Raw genomic sequence first — 25,010 nt, forward strand, 5'->3', positions numbered from 1 at the left:
TACTGTGACAGAGACTGGTCTGTCACAATTGGTAGACAGAAAATAAGATGGCTGAGGAGAGGATAATGAATCAATCTATTTACTCAACACTATCACCCTTAAAGGGAAGTCAGAAACTCCCCAAACGATTCTTGTGTTGTCAAAAGTTGGTCAAATCAAAATAATCTTAATGTGAAATTAAGGAGAATTTTGCTGTTTGTAGATTCCCAGGTAAGGAGAATGAAAATGATACGTAGATAATACACCATTGTCAGAATTATCCCAACAAAAGCTTTTAATCCACAAAGGCTTAAATACACATAAAAGGAGGACGGTGAATTTAGCTTTACTGATGCGCTCAAATGTGGAATGCCTGGTTCAGAATTACATGGAGGATTATGTCATGCCCTCTTTCTGATAGTTAATGAACCTTTGAAGTAGGAAAGTCTCTTCTCTTTTCACACCGGATATTAGTCTTTATTTGAAGCCTGATTCTTGCTAACATCCTACTTGTTTAATGAACACTGGGTAGTCAGTCAATTAATATTTCAACTGTGATATGATCTTTTTTCGTCTACCAAAAAAGTAACAAGGTTAGTTAGCATCCTCAGTTACTTCCCTTGAAACAGACACACACACTTCTGAAATGACACAGATCTGCATATAGGGGCAGCTGGGAACCAAAACACACTAAAGAGAGGGGCATCGCAGGGTTGATGGGCACCTGAAAGTGGGGTCAGTAGAGGAATGCTGGAGCCGGGACAGCTGAGACTGGCTTTTTTAAGCTGGGAGGGGAAGAAGACAGACTTCAGGGATTAAACAAAAATGTAAATAAGTAGGTAGGGGAAGACAAAAGACAAAAGATGGCTTTGCCTGCAAACAGTGTTAAACATCCATCCAATCAGCAATGACATTAACAATACACAGGATGCAATTCTTAGCTTTTGGCATGTTAGTATGTGCAAGTGGATTCAAATAAATATCTGCATGTGTGTGTATATACACACACACACACACACACACACAAAGCTTGTACATGCATTTAAAAAATGCTGGGAGGATACACAAGAAGCAGGTGGGCCTGTGATTTACAAATGTGGGTGGGGCAGGGACATGAACTTTTCATCTTATATCCTTCTGTATTTCTTGAACTTTAACCAGCCATGGGTATGTTATACAAAACATTATACATCTATGATTGCTAACATTAGCTGCTAATTTTTATGATTACTGCGAACCACACACATTTTTTCCACCAAAGTTAGTCACCAATTTTTTCTCTTTGAAAAATGGTAAATGAATGTCAAAAATGAGGGATGTTCAAGACTCTGGAGAGGGGAAGTAAAAGTTCCAGAAGAGAGTACACAGACTACAAGTACAGAAAATGGGGGAAAAGCATAATAAGTAAGGTAAACAAGTGCTGAAGAGAGCTACAGATCAAGGGATGTTAGAAGGAGGAATACAGTGAGGTCAGGTATACAAATGTGTGGATACACTCCATTTAAATGTCTGTGCTAAGATGGAAGCCCCATGAAGGGGAAATAATTTTGGTGGCCATATTGTCATGCTGAAGAATTTCTTGAACAAACATTCACTATTTATCAAATGGGTTAGAGTTAGGTAATGGTGTGCGCGTGTATGTTATGTCATAAATTTAATGACATGTCTGGCCATGCCACTTCTAAAGTATGGGATCTCTTCTCACACTGTGGCATGGCACCTTTCACTCAGCATCCCTTGCACTCTGTGAGAAGAAAAAACAACTACAGAAATTATGCTTTGCCAACCAGTGTTCTTGAGATGGCCCTAAATAACAGTAACTGCTCCAGGTGGGAAAAACAGAGCAGAAGGGAAGAAACCCCAACATGGCATAACTCATAATCCTGGCCCTAGAACCCTGGGCTTCTTCCAAGGTTCCCTAATTCCAATGACAGGTATTAATATCACCTTCCATTTGGGGTCACGCAAGCCAGAATCCTGGAAGTCATATCTTTCTCCCTTGGCTCCCACTATCAATCCATCCTCAGATTCTCTTTTTTTTTTTTTTTTGAGGCAGAGTCTCACTCTGTCATCCAGCCTAGAGTACAGTGGCATCATCATAGCTCACTGCTGCAACCTCAAACTCCTAGGCTCAAGCAATCCTCCTGCCCTCAGCCTTCCGAGTAGCTGGGACTATAGGCGTACACCACAACGCCCGGCTAATTTTTCTATTTTTAGTAGAGACAGGGTCTGGCTCTTGCTCAGGCTGGTCTTGAACTCCTGAGCTCAGGCAATCCTCCCATCTTGGCCTCCCACAGTACTAAGATTATAGGCATGAGTCACAGCACTCGGCCAGGTCCTCTTGATTTTGTCTCCTAAATGTATTTCAGACCCTTCCATTGTTCCTAAACAAGCTACCATCATTTTCTCCTCTGATCTACTGCAATGTTCTCCTAACTAGCTTCCTAGCATTCACTATGGCACACTCTTCAATCCTTCTCCATTATAGACAAAGAAAATACTTCATAACAAATCTCTTTATGTTGACTTCTACTCAATCAAGTCAATGGAGGCTTCCCTTTGCTTTTAGAATAAAACTTCAACCCTATAACCAGATAGCCAGGCATGGTGGCACATGTCTGTATTTCCAGCTACTCAGGAAGCTGAGGCAGGAGGATCACTTGAGTCCAGCAGTTCGAGGCTGCAGTGAGGTATGATCATGCCTGTGAATGGCCACTGCACTATAGCCTGGGCAATGTAGCAAGACCATATCTTAAAAAACAAAACAAAAACAAAAAGATATCCAACCCTTGGCCGGGCGAGGTGGCTCATGCCTGTAATCCTGGCACTCTGGGAGGCCGAGGCGGGCGGATCGTTCGAGGTCAGAAGTTCGAGACCAGCCTGAGCAAGAGCGAGACCCCGTCTCTACTAAAAAAAAATGAAAGAAATGATCTGGACAGCTAAAAATATATATAGAAAAAAATTAGCTGGGCATGGTGGCGCATGCCTGTAGTCCCAGCTACTTGGGAGGCTGAGGCAGAAGGATTGCTTGAACCCAGGAGTTTGAGGTTGCTGTGAGCTAGGCTGATGCCACAGCACTCTAGCCAGGGTGACAGAGTGAGACTCTGTCTCAAAAAAAAAAAAAAATATATATATATATATATGTATATATGTATATATATATATATATATATATATCCAACCCTACAACATGGCCTTCAAGGCCCTACCTAGTCTGGTCCTTTCCTTCTTCTCCAAGCTCATCATCCACTTCTCCAACAGATGTGCTTGCCTTTCTTGAAATACTCTCCTTCTGCCCTTTGTCCAGTTAACTCACTTTGCAGATCTTCACTCAAGTTGCCCTCATCCCCCATCTGGATAAGGATTTTTTTTGTTATGTGCTATTATAGAATCATATTCCTATCATCCCAAGACTTAACTCAATTTGAAGCACATCTTTATAAGTGTGACTATTGTGTGTTACTCTGTCTCACTAGATTGTAAAGTCTGTAAGAGCAAAAATCACTTCAATTTTACTTCTCACCATCATATTCCCAAGGCCCAGCACAATGCCTGGTATGTAGTAGATGCTCACTGTAAAAAAAAATTTTTTTTTAAGGCTCTCACTTATTGAAGAGTAAGATTTCTTTTGACTAGAGAATCCATATATCACCACATGCAGGTACCCAGATGTGGCTTTTCAAAGGCCTGGCCCTGTAGGAATTTTATGTCTACAAAAGGAAGGGGCTTCATCAACCTTACACACCTTTACAAGCCCCTCATTCTTGGAGAAAAAAGAGAACTTAAGCACTACACATACTGCTTCCCCATCCTCATTAGATTTCTCTGGAAGGGAACCCACTGTTAGATATTGGTTAGATTTTTGCCCTTCCAGCTTCATGCAAACAAAGACAAAAGCAAAGCACAACACAACACAAAATAAACATAAAACCCTGTAGAAACACAACTAATGACATGGGATAGGGTTCCAGTGTAAATAATATAGGGAAAAGGTTTTACTAGTCTTGAAATGAATTTTTAAACTGTGAGGACATATTAAATTTCATATGTAATGCATAAATCATGTCAAAATTCCTTGATGAGAAAGAGAACAAAATACCCAGTAAGAAGAAGCAAAAGCAAAGTTAAAGGGTCTGGTATAGCCATTTGCAGCCTAGTCTAAGGCTTGTTGCCTGATGAGACAGTGTTCTGTATATATAGATATAGATATCTATCTATCTATACATATATCTTATTCATTATAGAATATCATCTAATGTCAATGGCACTCTCATTCACATTCTTTTAATAGTTCTCTTACAGTTTCTATTTCAACATTGCTTCAGGTGTTGGCTGCTTAGAATACAAGGACTAAAGCCTGATTTGTTTTGCGCCACTCACTTTCTTTTATGGTGTAAATCAGATAAGTTGCTTTATCTGTTACTCCAAAAAAAAAAAAAAAGATGATATAACACATAAAGAAACCATTGGGTCAGATTTTTCTTAATTAAAGGCTCATGTTTTGAAAGCAATAACCTATGAATATACCCTATATCTATACTACTGGAAGTATGCATAATTTTAACTACTCTTCCCTTTTTCCTGAGTTGTTAGCCATGAATCTACAAAAGGCATCTTTTTCTAGCACAGATCATACCAGCTTTAATTACTGGTAAAAAACTCTACTTTGATCTGAAAACCATGTACATACCATTATTCAACATAACATACTATTAAAACATTTAGAAGAACTTAAACATTGTACAAATATAAAGTTCTTTCATACTATTGGATAAAACATCTAAAGCATAAAAGACTTTCAAACATATCCTCCGTTTTATAGAGGGCGAAAAACAAATGGTGCAAAGCAATTAATTTGCAGAAACACACACAACCAACAAAGGTAACAGCAGGCCACAGCTTCCAAGTTTTTCGCTCACTTCTTAGCATAGAATATGCTCTGACTGTGGAAAGATTAGAAATTTAAGGGGAAAAAAACCACTCTGACTTCATTTTCTCTCCATACTTCCTGTATCATTCCTCTTCTCCCTTTGCCTATATACTCTGACCTCAAAATATAATTTGTTTAATAATGCAAAAGGCAAAAGATTTATTACTGATTCTCTCTCACCCATGAAAATTAACTTCTTTCAAATAAGGAACACAAAGGAAAGACCAAAATGAAGGTAGTGTTGTTTATCAATAAGCAGATAGATAGTATTACTTCTACTGGATATACCTATCAAACAATAATCTAAGTTCACTCTATTAGCAAAAATAATTGAAACCCCATGGTCAGACAGGGACATAAACTTTTAATTGATTTAGGGACCCCATATCTTCTGGGATGTGTCACAAGTGTGTTAGCACCTGGGTTGGACAGAGGTGAAAGATAATGTAAAATGGCTTGTAAACAGGCAGCTCCTGTTGACTATTCGCCTCAGGAAGTTCTTGCCGTTAGCTATATACTGTATTTCAGAAATTACATGCAGAAAGCTGCACTTACAACTATGCTACAGGAAGGGTCAACTCTGGAAAGTTTCAGGCATTTCTGAAACATGTATGTAGCAACCTGATTATGCCACACTCAGGGTCATAGTATCTAGGTTTGAGATTAAAATGAAGTAAGAACAAGGAAAGATTTAAAGCTTTAAAACCTTGCGTCATAGATAGCTAGTGTACCATTTTAATTCAGAGAGCAATAGAAGGGTCAATAATGAACACTGACATTCTGATACTATGATGTGAAAAAAAAGTGACATCTGGCCTGGGAGGAATAAGGAATTTTTCATAGTGTTTATATATTTTCCATTTAATGGAAGTTGATTCAGCCCTACCCTGACATTTAGAAATGATGTCACAGATACTCATAATTTGGTGCTAAATGTTCACAGGGGAACCTCTAAGGCCGTGGAGACTTTCCCAACAATCCTGTTCTTGGGCAGACACAGGGGCCAGCAGGTACATTAATGCCATGGGGCCATTAACCCTCTCTGGAGACAGACTTCTCATTCTCACAGCAGCAGGACAGCGCATAAGAATTCACTTCACCTGAACCCATGGTTTCACATTTTTTTCAGGGCTAGAGATCTTGTTTAAAGAAATCTCACGTGGAAGCTAAAACACTGAAGCCTTGGGTTTTCCCAGGAACTACCTGCTGGAGCACAACCTTGCTCTAAAGACCAAATATTCTCTACCTGGGAAGGACATGAAACTCTGTGAACTCAAATACTTTTTTAAACAATTCTTGACACTGACTATGAATTTCAAAATAAAAACATACTAATTGTCTAAGGTATTAAATAGAATAATAAATTTAATACCTGAATGTGTGATGGCTACTAATATTATTTAGTATTTAGTTCAACAACTATCTATTATCCACTTAGTATAAGTCAGGCCCTGTACTGAGAACTAGGTACATAACGGTAACTCAGACATGGCCCTAGTTTTTAAAAAGTTCAAAGTTTAGTGGATATCATCTATCAAACTGGGATAAGTGCTATGACAGAAAATTCAAGTTAAAATGGAAAATTTGGAGTTCAATTTCTTCCTGAAGTAAGCACTTCTTCATTAATTTCCATTGCTTTGCTAACAACAACAGAAATTCCTGCCTTTTTTCCTCCCTTATGTTTTTAGAAAAACAAAGCATGCCCTAGTTTGAAATATGATACTGGAAACAATGATCTAAAAAAAAAAATCAAAGTATTTTTAGGTCTAAACACATTTATCACATTTAAGAGCTCATTGCAGAGAGAACCACTGTTTCATCTGGTATTTGCTATTCTTTTCTCTCCAAAGGTATAGAAATTATAACATTGAAATCAAATCTTGAACATTTATACAACACACATTCCCAAAATAGTTACGATACTAAGTAGATCTGCAGGTGAGCTGTCCACAGAACTTTTTAGAAGTTCAAAATATTAACAGAAAACAATCTATATGGATTTCCCCCTTTCGCAGTGCAATTTTGAGAAAGCTAGTAAGTCAAGGATCAGAAAAGAACATTATTTTGAATATCTGCAGTGTGTAAAGTGCAGCACTGTGATGATACATTCATTTAACTCTTACAACAATTCAATAAATTAGGTAGTATGTTTTTCATTGTACAGAACTTAGGCTCTGATCTTACACCATACACAAAAATTAATTCAAAGTGGATCATAGATCTAAATGTAAGACCTAAAACTATAAAACTTCTGTAAGAAAATATATAAGAAAATCTTGGTGATCTTGAGTCAGGCAAAGATTTCTTAAGATATGACCCCAAAAACATGATCCATAAAGAACAAGTTGATAAACTGGGCTTCATCAAAATTTATAACCTTTCCTCTTCAGACACTATTAAGAAAGTGAAAAGGCAAGACACAAACTTAGAGAAAATATTGGTAAATCATATATCTGATAAAAGATTCATGTATAGACTATAAAAAACATATTTTGACTCAATATAAGGCAACTTAATAAATAAAATTAAAAATATTTTAATGATTTGAATTGGCTTTCAACCAAAGAAGATACATGAATAGCTAATAAGCATTTAAAAGATGCTCAAAATCATAAGTCATTAGGGAAACATAAATTAAAATCACACTGAGATACCACTATATACCCACAAGAATAGTTATTATCCAAACGACTGACAATACAGGTGTTAGCAAGGATGTGGAGAAACTGTAACCTCCAACGTTGCTGGTGGGAATACAAAGTGGTACAGACACTTTGGAAAACAGTTTGGCAGTTTCTTATGAAGTTAAATATACACTTACCATATAACTCAGTAATCTCACTCCTAGGTATTTACCCAAGAGAAATGAAAACACATGTCTACACAAAGACTTGAAAGCAAATGTTCATGGTGGCATTATTCATAATAGCCCCAAACTGGAAATAATCCAAATGTCCATCAACTGGTAAATGGATAAACAAAATATGTTATATTCATACTGTACAATGGAACATTATTCAGACTGGGAGAAAAAAATTGTAAAGCATCCAACTAAAGGCTTGTATCTAGAATATATAAAGAACTCTTCTAAGTCAGTAACCCAGCTCAAATCTCTCTCCCTCAATGTGACTTCCTTAAACATTATGGCCCAACACAATTGCTTCTACCTCTGAACTTACTGTCAATATCCTTCATTGGGTGTTTTTCTTATAAAATCTTTCAGATCAGCTCCTGATGGGGGTGAGGAGGTGCAAAGGGCATCAATGTGTAGCAGCATAACATAAATGGCCAGAGATGGGGCGTGACTTCCCAAAGCCAAGGTGGCCTCACTGACAGAGGTGGTCATGTCTGCGTGGCCACCTGACTTGAAAATCCAGGGCAACTCAAAAACTAGATGCCAACGGGATCCAATATTGCTTCTGAAAATCTCACAGTATAAATTGTTTCTGGGAACAACGTTTTTCTCAGTCTTTCAAACTTTTGGGTATTTTATTTTGCCTCTAGAACACGTAGGTCACTCCTGTACCTATGTGTACACAGCTTTGCATCACCCATGATGCCTAACAGTGTTAAATACACAGCTCAGAAAGGATGTTATCATTGGATGGTCCCAAAACACAGGGCAGATCTGGTTCATGATTCCTGCTACCCCCAATTGGGTTTAAGCTCTGCACTGAGAAGATGAAGTCCTGGAAATTAATAACACTGCCCTCAAGTTCAAGGTAGCTATTTCGATTTTGTTAGATTGAAGATGAGTTGCTATTCCTGAATCCTCTTGGAGAGAAAATGATGGGAAAGAAATGCCAGGAACCTGTCCCCTGGGAATAAGTTCCCAAAACCAATCACTTTGAGATAATTACCAAAAGAGAAATAAGAGAAATACTGTCAAGTGAGGGAGGCATATATCTGAAGAAAAACATAACTGACAGTATGTCTTCATGGCAACTAGTTAATCTCCTGCATGGGACATCAGGGCAATGACATACTTTTCTTCAGAGGATCAACAGTGATAAATGGAAATTGTCAACATGACACCTACAGAATTGTGATCAGTGAGATACAATTTATAAAAGAGAAAAAAGGTGCAACTGCAACTCAAATAAGGGCTTCAATGTTCTATTAGTATGCCCCAGGACCTAATGCAAAAAGCCACACGAGGTACACAAAAGGTAATAAAACTCCAGGACCTGGAAAGTACCCACCTCCATGAACCTGAGAAACAGTTAATAAAGCTCAGAAGATTGGTTAGGGCCTCAGTGAAGGACACAGTTGTGTAGACAGTTGAGGCACTGGACAAAAGCTGACCTTAATTAGGAGCCCCTGTCCAACAACTGTGGGTTTAGCCTTCAAAGGTATAACCAGATTTCATGCCTCTCAAATGGCCTTGAGGTTCTTTGATAATTTTTCCTTAGTACACTCCTAGCATAAAATATGGTAATATTGTTCCCTCTTGGTTGGGTAATGTCTTTCTATCTACTTATCTATTAATTGTACATAAACTGTGTTTATAAAGGTACAGTTATGTGTTTTGTAAATATTATATGGCTTTATGTATTGTTTTTGAAGATGTCTGAAATACTTAGGAGAATTTGAAGTACTAAACTAATGACTGATTTATTAAAGTTATGAGCATAATGTACTTAGAAAAATTGTGACATCTGTGAAAAATGTATATATTAAATTTATAATCATAGTTAAGATGCTCAAAGAAATATGGTTACTTAAATGTAAAATATTTAGGATTCGATCTGTCAAAGTTATGCATTATATGAACATTAATCAAGAAACAAATGAGTTTATTTTTATGCAAAAATTATTAGGTTTATAAATAAATTTTGTCAGATTAATTTGAAGGCTTAGAAGAGTAAATTTTAAATTGAATAATGATTAAAATCAAAGTAATAATAGGTATTTTTTTATATATATGTTTCCTATAGAAGTAAAATCAACTGGAATTGGGCAAAGCCTTTCATCTCACGGCCTCCCAGCTCCACAGAGAAGCAAGGGCTCCACCCTGAACAGTTAAATGCCACGTGGGCCACACCTGCGGGACTCTAAACCAAAAAGTGTTTCCAAAGCCTTCTGTGGCAAATGTCCATTCATTCTAGAAGAACCAGAATAGCCTAACGGGAGGAGGAAAGTGGAGGTAAAGGACATGAAACTTAACACAAACGGGCAGGGACTGGACGTGACCCTCCAAAGCCGAGGTGGCCTCACTGGCAGAGGTACCTGCTGCTGTCATGTCTGCACGGCCACCCAGCATGAAAACCCAGAGCACCTCGAAATCAAGGCGCTGGGAGGCATATAAAAATGTTTCCCAGGATCCCATAGTAGAGAATGTTTCTGGGAACTAATTTTTTCTTATTTTCTCAAAACCACTTGGGTATTTTGCCTCTGGACCACCCAGATCACCCGACACACCTATGCTTGCCAAGTAGGGGCCTTCTGGGGTGCTGAGCACCAAGCAGCTTCCCACACCACGTCTGTGGATTCTGTGTTTGACCCTCAGGGAGGCACGACGTCTTCTCCTCAGCCACCAAGAGTAGACTTCAGAAGGCAACACGCAACGGAACGCGCAGGGCTGACCTGTCAACTCTGTACTTGGGGAGGGAAACTTGGGCAAATCACAGTTTTTTGGGACTTTTCAAGTATTACCTGTGTGGAATGACTATGAACTCACTTTGGAGCAAGGTTTCTTATAAAAAGCCACTGAAATAATGCTTTTAACACTCAGAAAAACACAAGCATAAATGTAGGGAACTCGACTATTACAATGTAAAGTCAAAAAGATGCCAGAACTACTTTACAGCAAGTGGGGACAATTAGCTGACCCAGTGAAATCTCACAAGTACAGGTTCCCATTTAACCTGACAGGATAGGAACAAAGCTCTGAGGACACAAATTTCATCAAGACCAGAAAAGTATATAAACTAGATGGGGAGGAAAAAGGAAAAAACAGATTCTACATGCTTAAGTTAATATACCAAAAAATTTGATTTGGGGCCTACTACGTGTCAGACATTTAGTTCTTTTAGCCCTTTCAATAACCCTTGAAGGTGGAAATTATTCTTCCATTTTTAGTGGGGAAAAATCTGAGGCTGGAAAGTTTATGCAAATTGCATTTATCTGAGGGAAAAAAAATAGCTCTAAGAACCTTAGTTTGCATGTAAAGCCCTCAGAACTAAAGGCCGTGACTATTCATCCCCAAAATCCTGACCAGTATTGTTTTCATGTTTCTTTTACATTTCAACAGAGGCTGAAAAATGTGACCAGTCCTCATGGAAATTCCAGTGATGGAATCTTGCTGTCTAATTTCTAAATGGTCCTGTTTCTCTGCTCACTCCCAGTGGTGAATGTTACGTGCCCACTCTAGAATGATCAAGTGCCACCGCACCATCCTCCTCTCTCAAAATGAGCTCAGAGTTCAGATGAAAGGAAGCAGTCATCACAGTATTGTCAACGTGAGCATGCTAGAGGATCCCAGGTTTTGGCAGAGGCTAAGAGGGGCCCTGGAATCTCCATGCTCATTGAGTGCTTTTGGGTGGGCAACTTTCATTCCCATGAAAATAGTGGAAGACAAAAAATTCATCAGGAGCATGTTGCAATTTCACGGACTGACAGATGGAGGTGTGTAGCAATACATCTTTTATTACTTCCCTTGACAGCTACAGATTGCATGCTGAGTTTAACTGGGCTGATACACACATTCTGCAGGTGCATCATTGAGACAGAATTTTTTGGACATTTTTCTGGTTATCACAGAAATAAAGTACCTACGTAGGGAAAGAAATTTCCTGGTAGCACAAAGAATGTTTCTCCCTACTGCTCCAAATACTCTCTCCAGTCACATAATCCTAACATAAGCATTTTAATGCTTGCCAAATTTATTCTCAAACATGCATAGGCCAGCCTGCATTAAAGGGTTTCTCATCTGTTGGGTTTATGAAATGATTTGTAATCATCGACTCTATAAATAAGGGAATGTAACTTTCTTTACAAAACTATCAGGCCTCATAAGGGGCTATATTTATGTCATATATAAATAAATAGCTTGGGATGATTAAACTTGATATCCTAAATTTGATTTTCATAGTTAGAAAACTGAAATTGCACTGTACCCTTACAGCAGTTCTAGTTAACAAGTACCCGAGGCTTAGAGAAACTAGGTCTTCATTAACCAGAACACTCGCATCACACCACATGTGGTGAATGATTCTTCCCAGTGGTGCTCACAACTGACACGCACATTGTGTGGATTAGAGAGTTTTTGGACAAACAGAAGAAAAATCATTTTCACGACCAGTTTCTGATGCTATAGGTATATCATGTATGGAAAACAAGATTTCTTTAGGAATGTGGAATGTATTTAGTGTTCCTAATAAATAATCATTCTGCCATGATCTGCAAAACACTGAGACAGAAATGGACCTGATGGCACTTTGTCTTACGTCCTGATGAAACTCCCGACTAGGGTGCTGAGCAGGGCCCATCTCCCAGATGACTGCTCTGATCTAGACAAGTATCAAAGGTGGAAGTAGAATGACAGTAGCAATGAAGCCCCATGGCTTAAATAATGATGTATGGTATAAACATATTTACATACTATCATATATGGAATAAATATACAGTATACATGGAAATATTTATAAAATAATTATACACATACAATATATCTTAAAATTTAACATCAAATTTCTATATATCAAACTAAAGTCTTATTGACATACTACAAAAGCATTTAATCATATAGCTTTCACTAATTTTAGCAAGAAACACACACTCTCCATACTTGTTAATAGTTTAAATTTTAGAAGCTTACCTTTTAAACCCATGATCTTGGATTTTAGGGAGCCAGATGATGACCAAACAAACTGCACTGCTAACACAGTGGATCTACAGAGGACTACAAACCCACTAACACACTGTGGCCGGTCGAGGGAAAAGGAAAATACGCTCTGCCATAGAGCCAGAGCTTCTGGCTCCACAAGGTAGAGTCATCTACAGTTCACAGACCTAGTATCCAGGACAGTGTATTTTTGATGGTTACTTCTGTATCAGCTTGCCTGGGACACAGGGTGCTACTTTGACCTCAGATATGAGGTCAAACCTTATTCTGGGTATGTGACCTTGGGACAGTTAGTCACCACTTTGTGCCTCGGTTTCCTCAGAAGCAAAATGTGAAAACCAATAGTGTTTATGGTACATAGGGTTGCTAGGATGCACTAAGCTCCTGGGTCTGGTTCTTGGAGCAGTGCCTGGCACATGGTAAATGTTGGTAAGTGTCAGTTCTTACTAACCCTGGAGGCTTTTATTAATTCTTCCAGACCCAGTAGGTAGTAGGCTGCTGTGGTTCATGTACAGAAAGCACCCTTTACTAGCCTACCTCCCCCCAAGACTGAGCAGAGATTACATTGTCTTTCTCATTATGTTTCCCAGCAGCCAGTGTGATGTGTGGCACCCAGTGAATATGGACTCAGTGCTTGAAGGGAGGACAAATTCTAGCAAGGGGAGCAGTCACTTAAGGGATGCTGTTCATGAATAACAATGGCAATGCAGGAAAGTGACACTCCAGCTAGAATCCTGCCAGGTAACACAACTTATTATTTTGGTTTATGAGCAAGTTCTGGGATTTTTTATTTGTTTAAATTCAATTGCTTTAAAATCTTTCAAATAAGGTCATTTTTGTTTACATACTTGTCATTCTTAACATCACAGAGAAGTACACATAACAAAGCTAACTGAATCAATGTTTCTTTAACCCCAAGAGACCAAAATCCTAGAAATATTTTTGAGCAATCTCTTCAGGTTACATTTAATTTTTGATTGTACATAATGCACAATTATTACCATTAAAGAGTCATTAAGAAACATCTTTCCAAGTACAAACAAAAGCAAAGCATCAACAGAAACTCCAGGCAAGATAGCAACGACAACTGCATTATTAAAGCTCAGCTCCCCAAACTGACATGCCCGCTGAAAGGAGAAGGGATAACAGCATCACCGCCAGACTAACCCTGATCTCAATTATGGGATTTGATTTCAGTGTCAAAAAGCCCTCTGTTGAAAGTACTCTTCTTGTGAAAACACCCTGCTAAAAAGCAAGCCCTGAAACAAAGGAAGTCATCACCCTGATACACATTAACTAGTTCCTCTGAATAAGCCCCAAGGTGTTCAGTGAGGGGACAGAGGAAGCAGGAGATGGAGACCAACACACACACACACACACACACACACACACACACACACACACACACACACACACACACACACACTGTCCTAGTCTGGGCCACAACTAAGAAACTCGGTAAATGCCACAGCCTTTTTCCTCTGTGATTTTTGTTACTCCATGTGAAACATATAGAGATTTAAACACACTGTCAAGTCACATTAATAAAAGCTACAATCTCTGGTTAAGCATAAAGAAAAACAAGTCATAAAGGAATTCAAATCTGCCATCACTTTATAACAGAAAAGGTGAATTTGCATATGCTGTAGGTTGAATGTGTGACCTCCAAAATTCAGGTGTTGCCAATGTGACAGTATTAAGAAGTGAGGCCTTTAAGAGATTAGGGCATGAGAGCTACTCCCTCAAGAATGGGACCAAGGCCCTTCTGAAAGAGGCTACACCCCGCATTCAGCTAGCTTGCCATGTGAGGACACAGCAAGAAGGACCTCAACAGACCAAGTGCCAGTGCCTAGATCTTGAACTTCCCGTCTGCCACAACTGTAAGAAACAAATTTCTGTTCTTTACAAATTACCCAGTCTCAGATATTTTGTTGTAGCAGCACAAACAAATTAAGACAGTTTTTACGTTTCTTGGCCAAATAGCATTTCTCACTCAAAAGAATTTGGGAAGATCAGCTAAAGTTCACCTGGATATTATTTAGAATGATGAAGGCTGTGTATCAAATGAATGAGCTACTCAAAAAGAGAAAAAAAATATTTTTTTTTCCTAAAGGAGTCAGCTACTTTGATTTTACAAAAAGTGCACTGGGTGGCAGGCACCCACGGAAACCTACTCACCACGATATCCTCAGGAAACGTGTCTCTGCTGAAGGAGCCATCATCAAACATGACCTCATAGAAGGTTTGCGATGTCACAGCGATCACTCTGCAGCTGTAATACCGGGTGTTCCGATGTTTCGTGATGACCGTCTGGCCCACGGAGATGGCCTTCTCACAAGCCTTGGACTTCTAAAAGAGGAGACAGAGAGAAAGGGAAGAAAAGGAATAAGAGAGAGGAAAGGAAAAGAAAGAACAGAAAATAAAAGAAATATTTATTTAGAAAACAACCATTGGTTTGGCTGAAATTTAAAAAAAACTTTTTAACTTAATACTGAATAATTTCAAACTTACAGAAAAGTTGCAAAAATACAAATAGTATACACAATATTCATATACCTTTTGACCCTTTACCCAGATTGATCTATCACGTGTGTATAAATATATTCATATATATTCACATAGTCTGACCAGTCTGACCTACTAGACTGATCTCTACCTACAGAAAGCTAGGATTCGTTAAATCCCAGTATTTTCTTGCAGGGATATTTAGAATGCTATTGGGAAATACAGTTTTGTCATCATTCAGACTCACAAGTCAATCAGAAGTTTATTTCAAAAAAGCTAAAATATCTTGCAGATAATGTGCTATGCTCTTTTTTATTCTAGAAACCTAAAGAAGACATTCCCAGAGAGTCATTCAATCATTCATTAATTTCTTTGACAGTCATTTGTAGCTAGACGGTGGGCACCAAGTACCTGACCTGGTGTTGGAGATTCAAATATACAAAAATCACTTAGAATGGATGCCTATTTCCTGGAACGGGCCCACACAGGTATGTGTTACAAAGTCATCTCACAGGTGGCAAGACAGAAGACTGATGGGACACTTCCCAACATACCATCTACAGCAGGACTCTGCATTCCTGGGTGTACAACAGGCAGAATCAAAGCAAGAGGTCAATGCAGCGCAGTGATGGGCACGAGCAAAGGCCCAGAGGCAGGAAACAGCCCCTTCTGGGTGGGAACTGCGAGAGCTCTGGCTATTGTGTGGAAGGTAGGAGAAACTGTAGCAACAGCCAAGAGCCCAGGGGTCAGGCTACTGTGGGCTTGGAGAGGGCAGGTTTTTTTTTTTTTTGGAGACCGAATCTTGCTCTGTCACCTGTGCTGGAGTGCCATGGCATCAGCCTAGCTTACTGCAACTTCAAACGCCTGGGCTCAAGAGATCCTCCTGCCTCAGCCTCCCAAGTAGCTGGGACTATAGGCGCACACCACCACACCCAGCTAATTTTTTCTACTTTTAGTAGAGACAGGGTCTCACTCTTGTTCAGGCTGGTCTGGAACTCCTGACCTCAAGCGATCCTCCCACCTTAGCTTCCCAGAGTGCTAGGATTACAGGTGTGAGCAGGGGCGCCCTGCCGGGGAGGGCAGTTCTTATGCCATCCTAGAGAGTCTGTGATCCCATAAGCCCAAGGAAGCCACTGAAGGGTTTAGGGGCAGAAGATAAGGGATCCAGGTCCGCATGACCGCAGGTAGAGAAGGGGCTGGAGGTTGGAGCTTACTGCAACAGTAACAGGTGGGAGATGAGAGCCTGCAGTAAGGAACGGGGGACAAGGATGCTCATGATATGGACAGGGGCAAGCCCCTCCCAACAAACATGTTCTAAGGGGCTCTTACTTATAGAGTGAGCTCTGCCATCTAGTTTCCCACATGCCTAACAAAACAAAAGAACGCTTTCCTCCTTGAAATCATTCCTCAATGACTGCTGAGTTGGTTGGGAAAATTTTCTGTACCTTTAGGTGTAGTTAGGTGTGTGAACATTTTGACAAAGCACAATAGTAAGCAGCCCATAGTGACTTAAATGCACTATGCTTGAAGTAAAAATCTTTAACAGCTAGGCGACAGTATATTACATATGCTGAAATAATTATCCAGTTTCCTACTTTATTCTCCCAACCATTCCCTTAAAATAAATCTAACCTTTCAGAGTGAAAGAACTCAGATGTAAAGTTAATATGAGTGAAGGCACAGTATGCAGAGTTATGTAACTCCAAATCCAGGCCCATGACAGCTACCGAAGGTTGTACAGGTTACAAGTACCTCTAGGAGTTCACAGTCACAATGTATGTGGGCACAATCAGTGGCCCGACTGCTTCCAACAGGGGGACAAACAGGGCGTCATCTTAGCAGAACTCCCCTGCAGATGTTGCCTCTCTCTCTCCAACTAAAAATCACGCATGGGCAGAATTACAAGTACTGTATTCTACCATGATAGTAGTTCTTTAATGTATATTTCATTAGAATTTGAATATTAACAAAAATTGGCCTCAAAGAAGACAATATGGTTTGGATTTGAATTCTAAGCTCTGATTCTTACTAGCCGTGTGATCTTAGGGATGTTACTCAACCTTTGTCAGTTTCAGTTTGCTCATCTGTGGAAGGGCTAATACTTACATCAAAGGTTTGCTGTAAAATACGATGAAGTACATAGAATACCTGGACTCACGGGCAGGAGGTTCTCAACAACTCTTAACTGGCTTCATTTTAAGAAATGGAGAGCACATCTGAGAACTCAGCCCCAGGTTAATAAACCACTCTTTGCTATTGCACTTCAGTAACTGGCATGTATGACTGGGCAACACCCCGACTTCACACAGACGAGGCCCACTCCAGCCCCAAGTCACCACTGGAGAAGGAATCCAGGCACCTGCGCTTCACCGCGTCCACTCCAGCAGCCTCAGACTCTTGTCAAACTTGGGAGCACATCTATGGTCCCTAGGAGGGACAGCATAATCTGGTGTCCTCCCCCCATCCCCAGGGCTCCAAAGGCCTTTGATTACAACTCTCACCCTCATGACCTTTTGATTTACTGTCCTTCTACGACAGGTTAAATCCACGAGCCAGTGACAGGGCCTGTCTTTCTATCTGCAGCACCAAGCCCAGTGTCTGTAACACTGCTGCTGCCAGATGAACAAGGAATGAGTGAATGAATGGATAAATGAGGGGGTGAGTGAGCTAGTGAATGAACTGTGAGCACGGGCACAGATGCATGTTCAAAATGGAAGAGGAGTGATACTATTCATTCAATGTCCAGTAAAGGACAAAGAGAAGCAAAGGGGCATTTTAGAAAGATGTTTCTCTTTCTTTGGGTGGGTGGGCATGCGTGTGAGTAGGGGAAGAAAATAAAGACAGTTTCTGGTGAAATTCACAGGGTCTGGAAAGTAGAAGAGGCCAGTCAGGGAAAAGAAAACTGACACAGGCTTTGTAAGGAAAAGGCTGACTCTAGATCACAACCATTTTCTTCCTGCTTAGGACATGAAATGTATGCAGGTTGGCTGGTTAGAAAGATGGCCAGTACACAAGTTATATATATAACCTTCATCTAAATAGAAATTATTATAAGCTTCAAGCATGACCATTTCATGAAAAATACTAAGGAAAACAGATTCTTTCATAATACTCTTTTGATAGGATTTCTGATTTATTTTTGCAGGAAAAATTTATTGACAAGTATACTTCACAACTGATTATACATCCTCAAAAATATTTCCTGTCAGAAAAGCCTAAGAATCTATTGATGTTAAGAATGTCATTTCTGATCAGAGAAGATAGACGTTACGCCAGGAACTCTATCAGATTAAAGAAATGGCTGTGGTGTTTTGAAGGTTAGTGTGCAAGCTAAGGCTGTGAAAGTTGACTTTCCCTGAACATGAACTAAGCAGAAACAAACAAACAGTGGCTGAAATAAATACATACTTCATTTAAAGAAATGCCAGAGCCAGTTAGAGACAATGGGGATGTAAAGAAGTTAAGTAAGAAAATGTTACAGACATTCCACGAATGTATGAAGAGCTCCTGGGAAACAATAACATAGCTAGAGTTGTCAATATATGCCCACATATATGAGTTTATTCAATTCTCCTGATAACGGAGTGAGGTAGTTGTCCTTTTGAATAAATAGATGATGTAACTGAGATACAAAGTCAAGTGACTTTTCCAAGCTCTCAGGGCTGGTGAGAGGTGGTCCAGAGGAGGTCTAGAGCAATACCATGAGTGCTTGGTATTGTCAACCAGGAGAAGCAAACATGGAAGGAAATCAGAGAAGAAATAAAACCAACCAAGAAGCAGGACTAATGGAATTCAAGCAAGGAGTTGCCTAAAGAAGTTATACTTTCTTTTTCAACTTCTGTTTATTGAATACCTCCTCTGTTCTAGATACCTGTTGAGGCACTTCCCATATAAGAATTTATTTAATCTCCCCAATATACCAAGAGTTGGATTAGCAACTTGGATTTGGAGTGTATCTGGTGATGAAAATGTAGAATGTATAATTGTCTATGCTCTTAGGGTTCACATATATACACAAATGCGCTCACGCACACACACACACACACACACACACACACACACACTGGTAAATTGTAAAACTGCCCAGAAATCTTCACTCCTTGTCTCCACATCCTTTGCAATGTGACTTTGCAGTTTCCCCCATCAAAACCTGAAGTTTATTTCCTACCTTTTGAATCTGGGCTAGACTGTGGCTTAGCTTGCTTCAGATATAAGAATACAGCAGAAATAATGGTATACCAATTCTAAGCCTTTTGTTCAAGAGGCCTTGTACACTTCTGCTTTCTCTCTAGGGGCCTTAGAGTCCACAGTGTGAGCAAAGCCAACTTTGTGGCAGAGGAGAGAGCACAGTGACCACAGGCCCTAAACATGTGAGAGCCCAGTCAAGACCAGGCAAGCTGTTCTGCAGCTGACCACAATGCATGAGGCAACATAGCCAAGCCTAGCCTAAATTGATGATCCACAGAATCATTAGCTAAATAGTTATCACTGGCTTAATCCACTAGGTTTTATGATGGTTTGTTATTAACACAGGTATATATGCCTAGAAAAAAAGAATACTGAGAAAAAATATACTAAAATGTTACCTATATATATTAATAACTGGCTAATGGGATTTATTTTCTTCTTTATTTACTTCTCTGTATTTTCCATTGATTATGTATTTCTTTAATAATTATTGAAAGCACTGTATATAATAAAATAGAAGAGTCCTTGCAAATTTTAAAAATTCCTTAAATAACAATCAACCCATGTATAGTCAGAACTATTTAATTGGGATGCTCAAAAAAAGCTGATCAAATTATTTAGTAACAACAGATCATCTTCAACATTTATCCTTCAGTTCAGTAATATGATGTAAGAAGGACTTGAGAGAATGAGCATTTTGTAAAGAGGAATGATACATAAATTGGGTTATAAAATTTCATCTGACTTAGCTATAGCTCATATTTAGGGCAAATGTGATGTAACAAAAATGCACCTCACTTTGTGCATAATAATCACCATTGACTCCTAAGATATGTTTCAATCAAATAAACAGATTTTATCTTCACGTTTGGGAATAACGAAATATTATATTAAGGAAAAGAAAATCTCATCAAGATTTTTGGGAATTCATTACTATTATTGTCCTTCCCATCACACTAAGCCACCTCTAAGGGACAGAATCAATAATAAGATTCAGTTGTCTAAATGTAGAAGAGTTTTCTCTTCACTGATACTATGTGGCATTTAATCAGGTGTAGGCTGGAAATTAAACAGGCCCTTCTTACAAAGCTCTCTTAACTTTCCTAAGACTCTACCAATGTTGAAATAAATGGTCAAACTTCAGACTATACATGGCTAATCACCAAGGGTTATAACCTGAAGAAGGAGGAAAAGATGTTCCTAATATCTGGACTGGCTTATCAAAAGCACATGAATATCTGACAGGCTGATTCCAAAATTTAAAGCCAGCTTTAACAAAATCCGATGAGAAAATCATCATTCCTTACCGGATGAACACTCTATAGCAGTGAACTCTGAGCCCCAGTGCCAAGAACCAGTTGCCAATTAATGCAAAGAGAAAGAGCAATGCAAGGATGGATTTGGAGTGAAAAGAGTGGCATTTAAATAAGCAATTACTAAATGCTCATTACAAATAAGGCACATTCTTAGGTGCCAAAAATAAAAGAATGAGAGAGTCACTCCTCTATAACAGCTCACAGACTAGTAGGGTAGACAGACATGGATGATCATAATGTAAGATATTACAACAGATAGGGTCCTGATAGATATTACAAAGATAGGGTCCTCCAGGGAAGGAAGCACATAGGGAAACATCTGAACCAGGCCTGAGGCTGCCAGGAAGCCCATATTCACACAACTCAGGAAGGCCGCTGGGGAGCAGAATGTTTGGTGCCACAGACCCCTTTTGTTACCCTGTGAAGCCTGCAGGACCCTACTCAGAACAATGTTTTTATATGCATAAAATAAACACACCAGGTTACAAAAAAATAAAAACAATTATATTGAAATAATATTGGAAAAATAAATATGCTTCTTTAATAATGCATTAAGTAGTAATATCTAGAAGCAATTCTAATAACTATTAATATCCTAATTTCGAAATTGTGATGAGTATAAATATTTTGAAATCTTTGTTAAAATGCTAATATGATTTCTATTGTAGACAGACTCACAAAAACTGCTAATGCCACCTCTGCCTATGCTCAAAACTGAAGGAATTGTTAAATTCTTACTAGAGTTTAATGAAAGAAAATTATAATTTTTTTCCATCTTCTAACAAAAATTTTTTCTTGATGGCAATATAAAAACCTTATCTGGAGTATTTAAAAGCACAACAGTCAACCTTTTAACAACAGCCTTATAAAAATGACAACAATGCTATTTATATAATGGTGCTTGTATATACTGTCAATAAAAGAACATAGTAGTGAAATTAAAGTCAGTGAAGGCACCTCGTTGAAGGGTTAAGCTACGAAGGCTAAAATAGGTAATTTGGGGGGACTTAGCCTGACACAGGAATCTAACTGAAATACTAAGAGTAGGCTATATACCAAATTCTCAAATACCTGTTTCTCCCCATTGGGTTTTTGACAAAGAACAGAGAGCAGTTAACTTCCACGGCAAGAGCTCAGAGGGAAGGAGTTCTGAGTGGCAGAGGAGGGAAGATTCCTCTGCTTGCGTTCGCCTACCAGATCTGGCACGGCTACCTGTGTTCAACCTTGAAGGAGGGTCACCCAAAGTCTGATGAGATGAGTCATGGGCAGAAAGGTCATCTTAGGAAAATTCTTGACTGGGTTCCCTACCTAAACAGCGATATTAATGAAGGGTATACATCCAAATACAGTAATGCATGTAGAAGCTCACAGAGCCAGCAAGGCTGAACAGGTGAAGAAACCAAACTAAGTAACTTAGCCAATGAACAGTCAAAAAAACACATTTCTACTTGTACTGAATGACCCTTTCACCTTCCCAACTTTGTTATTTCTCTATGAAATAATAACCTGTCAGATATTATTATTGTATTTTTCCAAAGTATCTATCTTATAAAAATTTCTACAGGGTTGGAGTAAATAAATTAATACAAACTATTATTCTTTTATCAAACTTATGCAGAAGTCACTCATCTAAATTGCCTTGTAATAATAAAAGCTTTCTTTGTAAAATTACAAGACCTAGGCAAAAATCCTCTACCCAGAAAAACCTAAATCCCTAGGGCTTCTTGAAGAAATAATTGCTCTTACAGCACAAATGCACATGCAGACTCATAAAAGTGTCACAAGTATTTAATTTTCTACAAGTCTGTTTGTTCACGTGTACTTTTATTTCTCTTGGGTTTTTGACTACAAACATATAATACAGTGGGAAATGGTGGAAAGCAGTTTCCCAGCAGATTTAAGGTCTTATTCACTTAAATGTCTGTAGAAGTATAACAAATATGCTGCAGTAGATACTGAGAAAAAGCTAATTTTTTTCTATCTGAATCATGAGCTCACCTCAGATGTGGTGGTCTTGTTTGGTAAGTGGACTGGGGAGACGGAACCATCTTTAGATACAGCTGAGGATTTGCTTCACTGTGTTAATGCAGGAACTTATCAACAGGCAGGGACCACCTGCTACCTATTCTATAATGAACAGTAAGCAACTTACTTCATAGAAAGCGGAGGTGAGAGCTCACATTAGTTACACTGGCAGGGCTGGCAGTGGCCCACTGCCAAGCTGAAACTTGACACGAGCTTCTCCTAGAGTCACACCTGATTTTACCAGTTTCTAGAGAACAAGTGAATCCCCGGATGCCCAGCCCTAGACGCTCTGCCTTGGGCTTTTTTAATTTCAAGAGTTGTTCAGTGTTCTTGGGTGGCAACAGTAAAATTTGGGAAGAATAATAGATTTAACACAATTCCAATTATTAACAGCAAGATATGTGTGTGTGTGTGTGTGTGTGTATGTGTCTGTGTGGAGAAATTAACAAGCTGAAACTACAATTTATATGAAAATGCAAGGGATCTAAAATACTCAAAGCAATCTTGAAAAAAAAAAGAACAAAGTTGGAGGACTCACAATTTGGAGGAAATAAAATGAGAAGGAAAAGCATTTATTCAATAATAAAATAATGTGACAATTTATTTTAGATGACTTCTGATGGGACATTTTCAACAGGGAGAAACTAGAGACATAGGGTATCACTATATAGTACTCTTGTCTATAAGGATCTTTGCCTCCCAATTACAGTTGGTGAATGTGTTAACCATACCTGAAATACATACAAAAATTTTCTTAACAAAACAAGGTAACCCAAAACAAAACAGACTAATTAATTTAACAGGTTTTCTGTATCACCAAGAAGGAAGCCTAGGTAAATCATGAAACCACATAAGCTTATCCAAGTCATAGTCTCAAGTTAGAAAAATGACTACTAAAACAGCACAGTCTAAATGAAATGCCATGTGTTATGACTCTGAAGACCTGGAAGTGCTATCACTTTTGAAAACTGCTGAATCTCTCTGAAGTTCAATTTCATCATCTGCAAAATGGGTACAATCCCAACACCTACCAGGTTACTGTGAGAATCAAATGAGATGAGGCACTATATGTGAAAGCACACGGTGAATTATAGAAGACACTATACAAATGTTGGCTATTATTACAGTTTTATAACCCTTATCTACATTAAAACACTGCCCCCAATAAAGGAGGGTGGTCCAATTGAACAAGAGACAAAATTAGGGTAGAAGAGCCAATTGTGTCCATAAAGGTACACTCTTTATATAAGAGAGAATGAGAGACAGAGAGAGAGAGAACACAAATTTCCTAGGTTTCTTCGGATTTCAGAAGTAGCCAAAGGGAACACTGGAAGGAAAATCAGCCAAAAGCTTTCTACTGTCCATCCCCATCACGTCCATAGCAGGAGCAGTGCAGATTCTGCCTATCTTGCCAATGCTAATAAAAGGGGATAAATCTACAAAGTCTTTAAAGTCCATTATTAATCAAGCAAACTAACATCTGTCAGTTTGTCTGGTGTTAACTGAGTGAATCTATGTACCAGGCACTGTGCTTGAAAGGCGGGTGGATGGGTTCATGTGCGGGCAGGACGGGGAGGAACTGGCAGGTGCTGTGGCAGTAACACTCCCTTCCCAGCCTCCCTCCCATTCTCTACGACCTAAGGTTAATCTCTGTGGTCCATATAACCTTAGTTAAAACAACTTTCTTGGTAGCTAATAAGGACACTGCTTTGTTCTCCAAATATGTAATAAAGACAAAAATGATAGATTTCTAAGTATAAATTTTTTATACTTTTTAATTGAAAATTAAATACAAGGATTTATAAACTCTGTACTTCCTTCTAATTTCTATGAAATGTATGGGGAAAGGCAACAAACTTAACCAAAAGGCCTACTACTAACTCAGGGAGGGACAGACTAAATGGAAAATAACTCATTAGGGTGTCTGATGCTCACAAGGAAGAGGGTTTCACTTCTCCCTGCCCCTGCCCCAAGCAAAACCTTCTGAGTGCCAGGTCAGCCCAGTGATGGCTGAGAGAGAAATTAAAATGATATTTACTAAAAAAATGTAGAAACGAATTTTCTTACATTTTTTTCAGACACTGCTCTATAATTTCGCTGACCCACTACACCCAGCGTGGGATGAAAAGAGAAGAGAGGACGTGGGATGCCTTACGAAGAAATAACAAGCCAACTTGCGATAAGCAATGGTCAAGAAACTGTCCATTTTGGCTGGAAAGGG

At 38.9% G+C, this 25,010-nt stretch overlaps 1 protein-coding gene across 5 annotated transcripts in view; it reads right to left on the bottom strand.

The window, feature by feature from the left end:
* Positions 1 to 25,010, bottom strand: part of KDM4C (lysine demethylase 4C) — a 358,852-nt gene that overhangs the window by 21,467 nt on the left and 312,375 nt on the right. For 4 of the 5 annotated variants that reach the window (XM_045563844.1, XM_045563846.1, XM_045563845.1 and 1 more), the window contains one exon: positions 14,934 to 15,104. In XM_045563844.1, the coding sequence (XP_045419800.1) occupies positions 14,934 to 15,104 (171 nt within the window). Of the gene's footprint in view, positions 1 to 14,933; positions 15,105 to 25,010 lie in introns of those variants that run through there. The other variant, XM_045563847.1, reaches the window with a different exon arrangement.

Source organism: Lemur catta, chromosome 10 (genome assembly GCF_020740605.2).
Source record: "Lemur catta isolate mLemCat1 chromosome 10, mLemCat1.pri, whole genome shotgun sequence".
NCBI lineage: Eukaryota > Metazoa > Chordata > Mammalia > Primates > Lemuridae > Lemur > Lemur catta.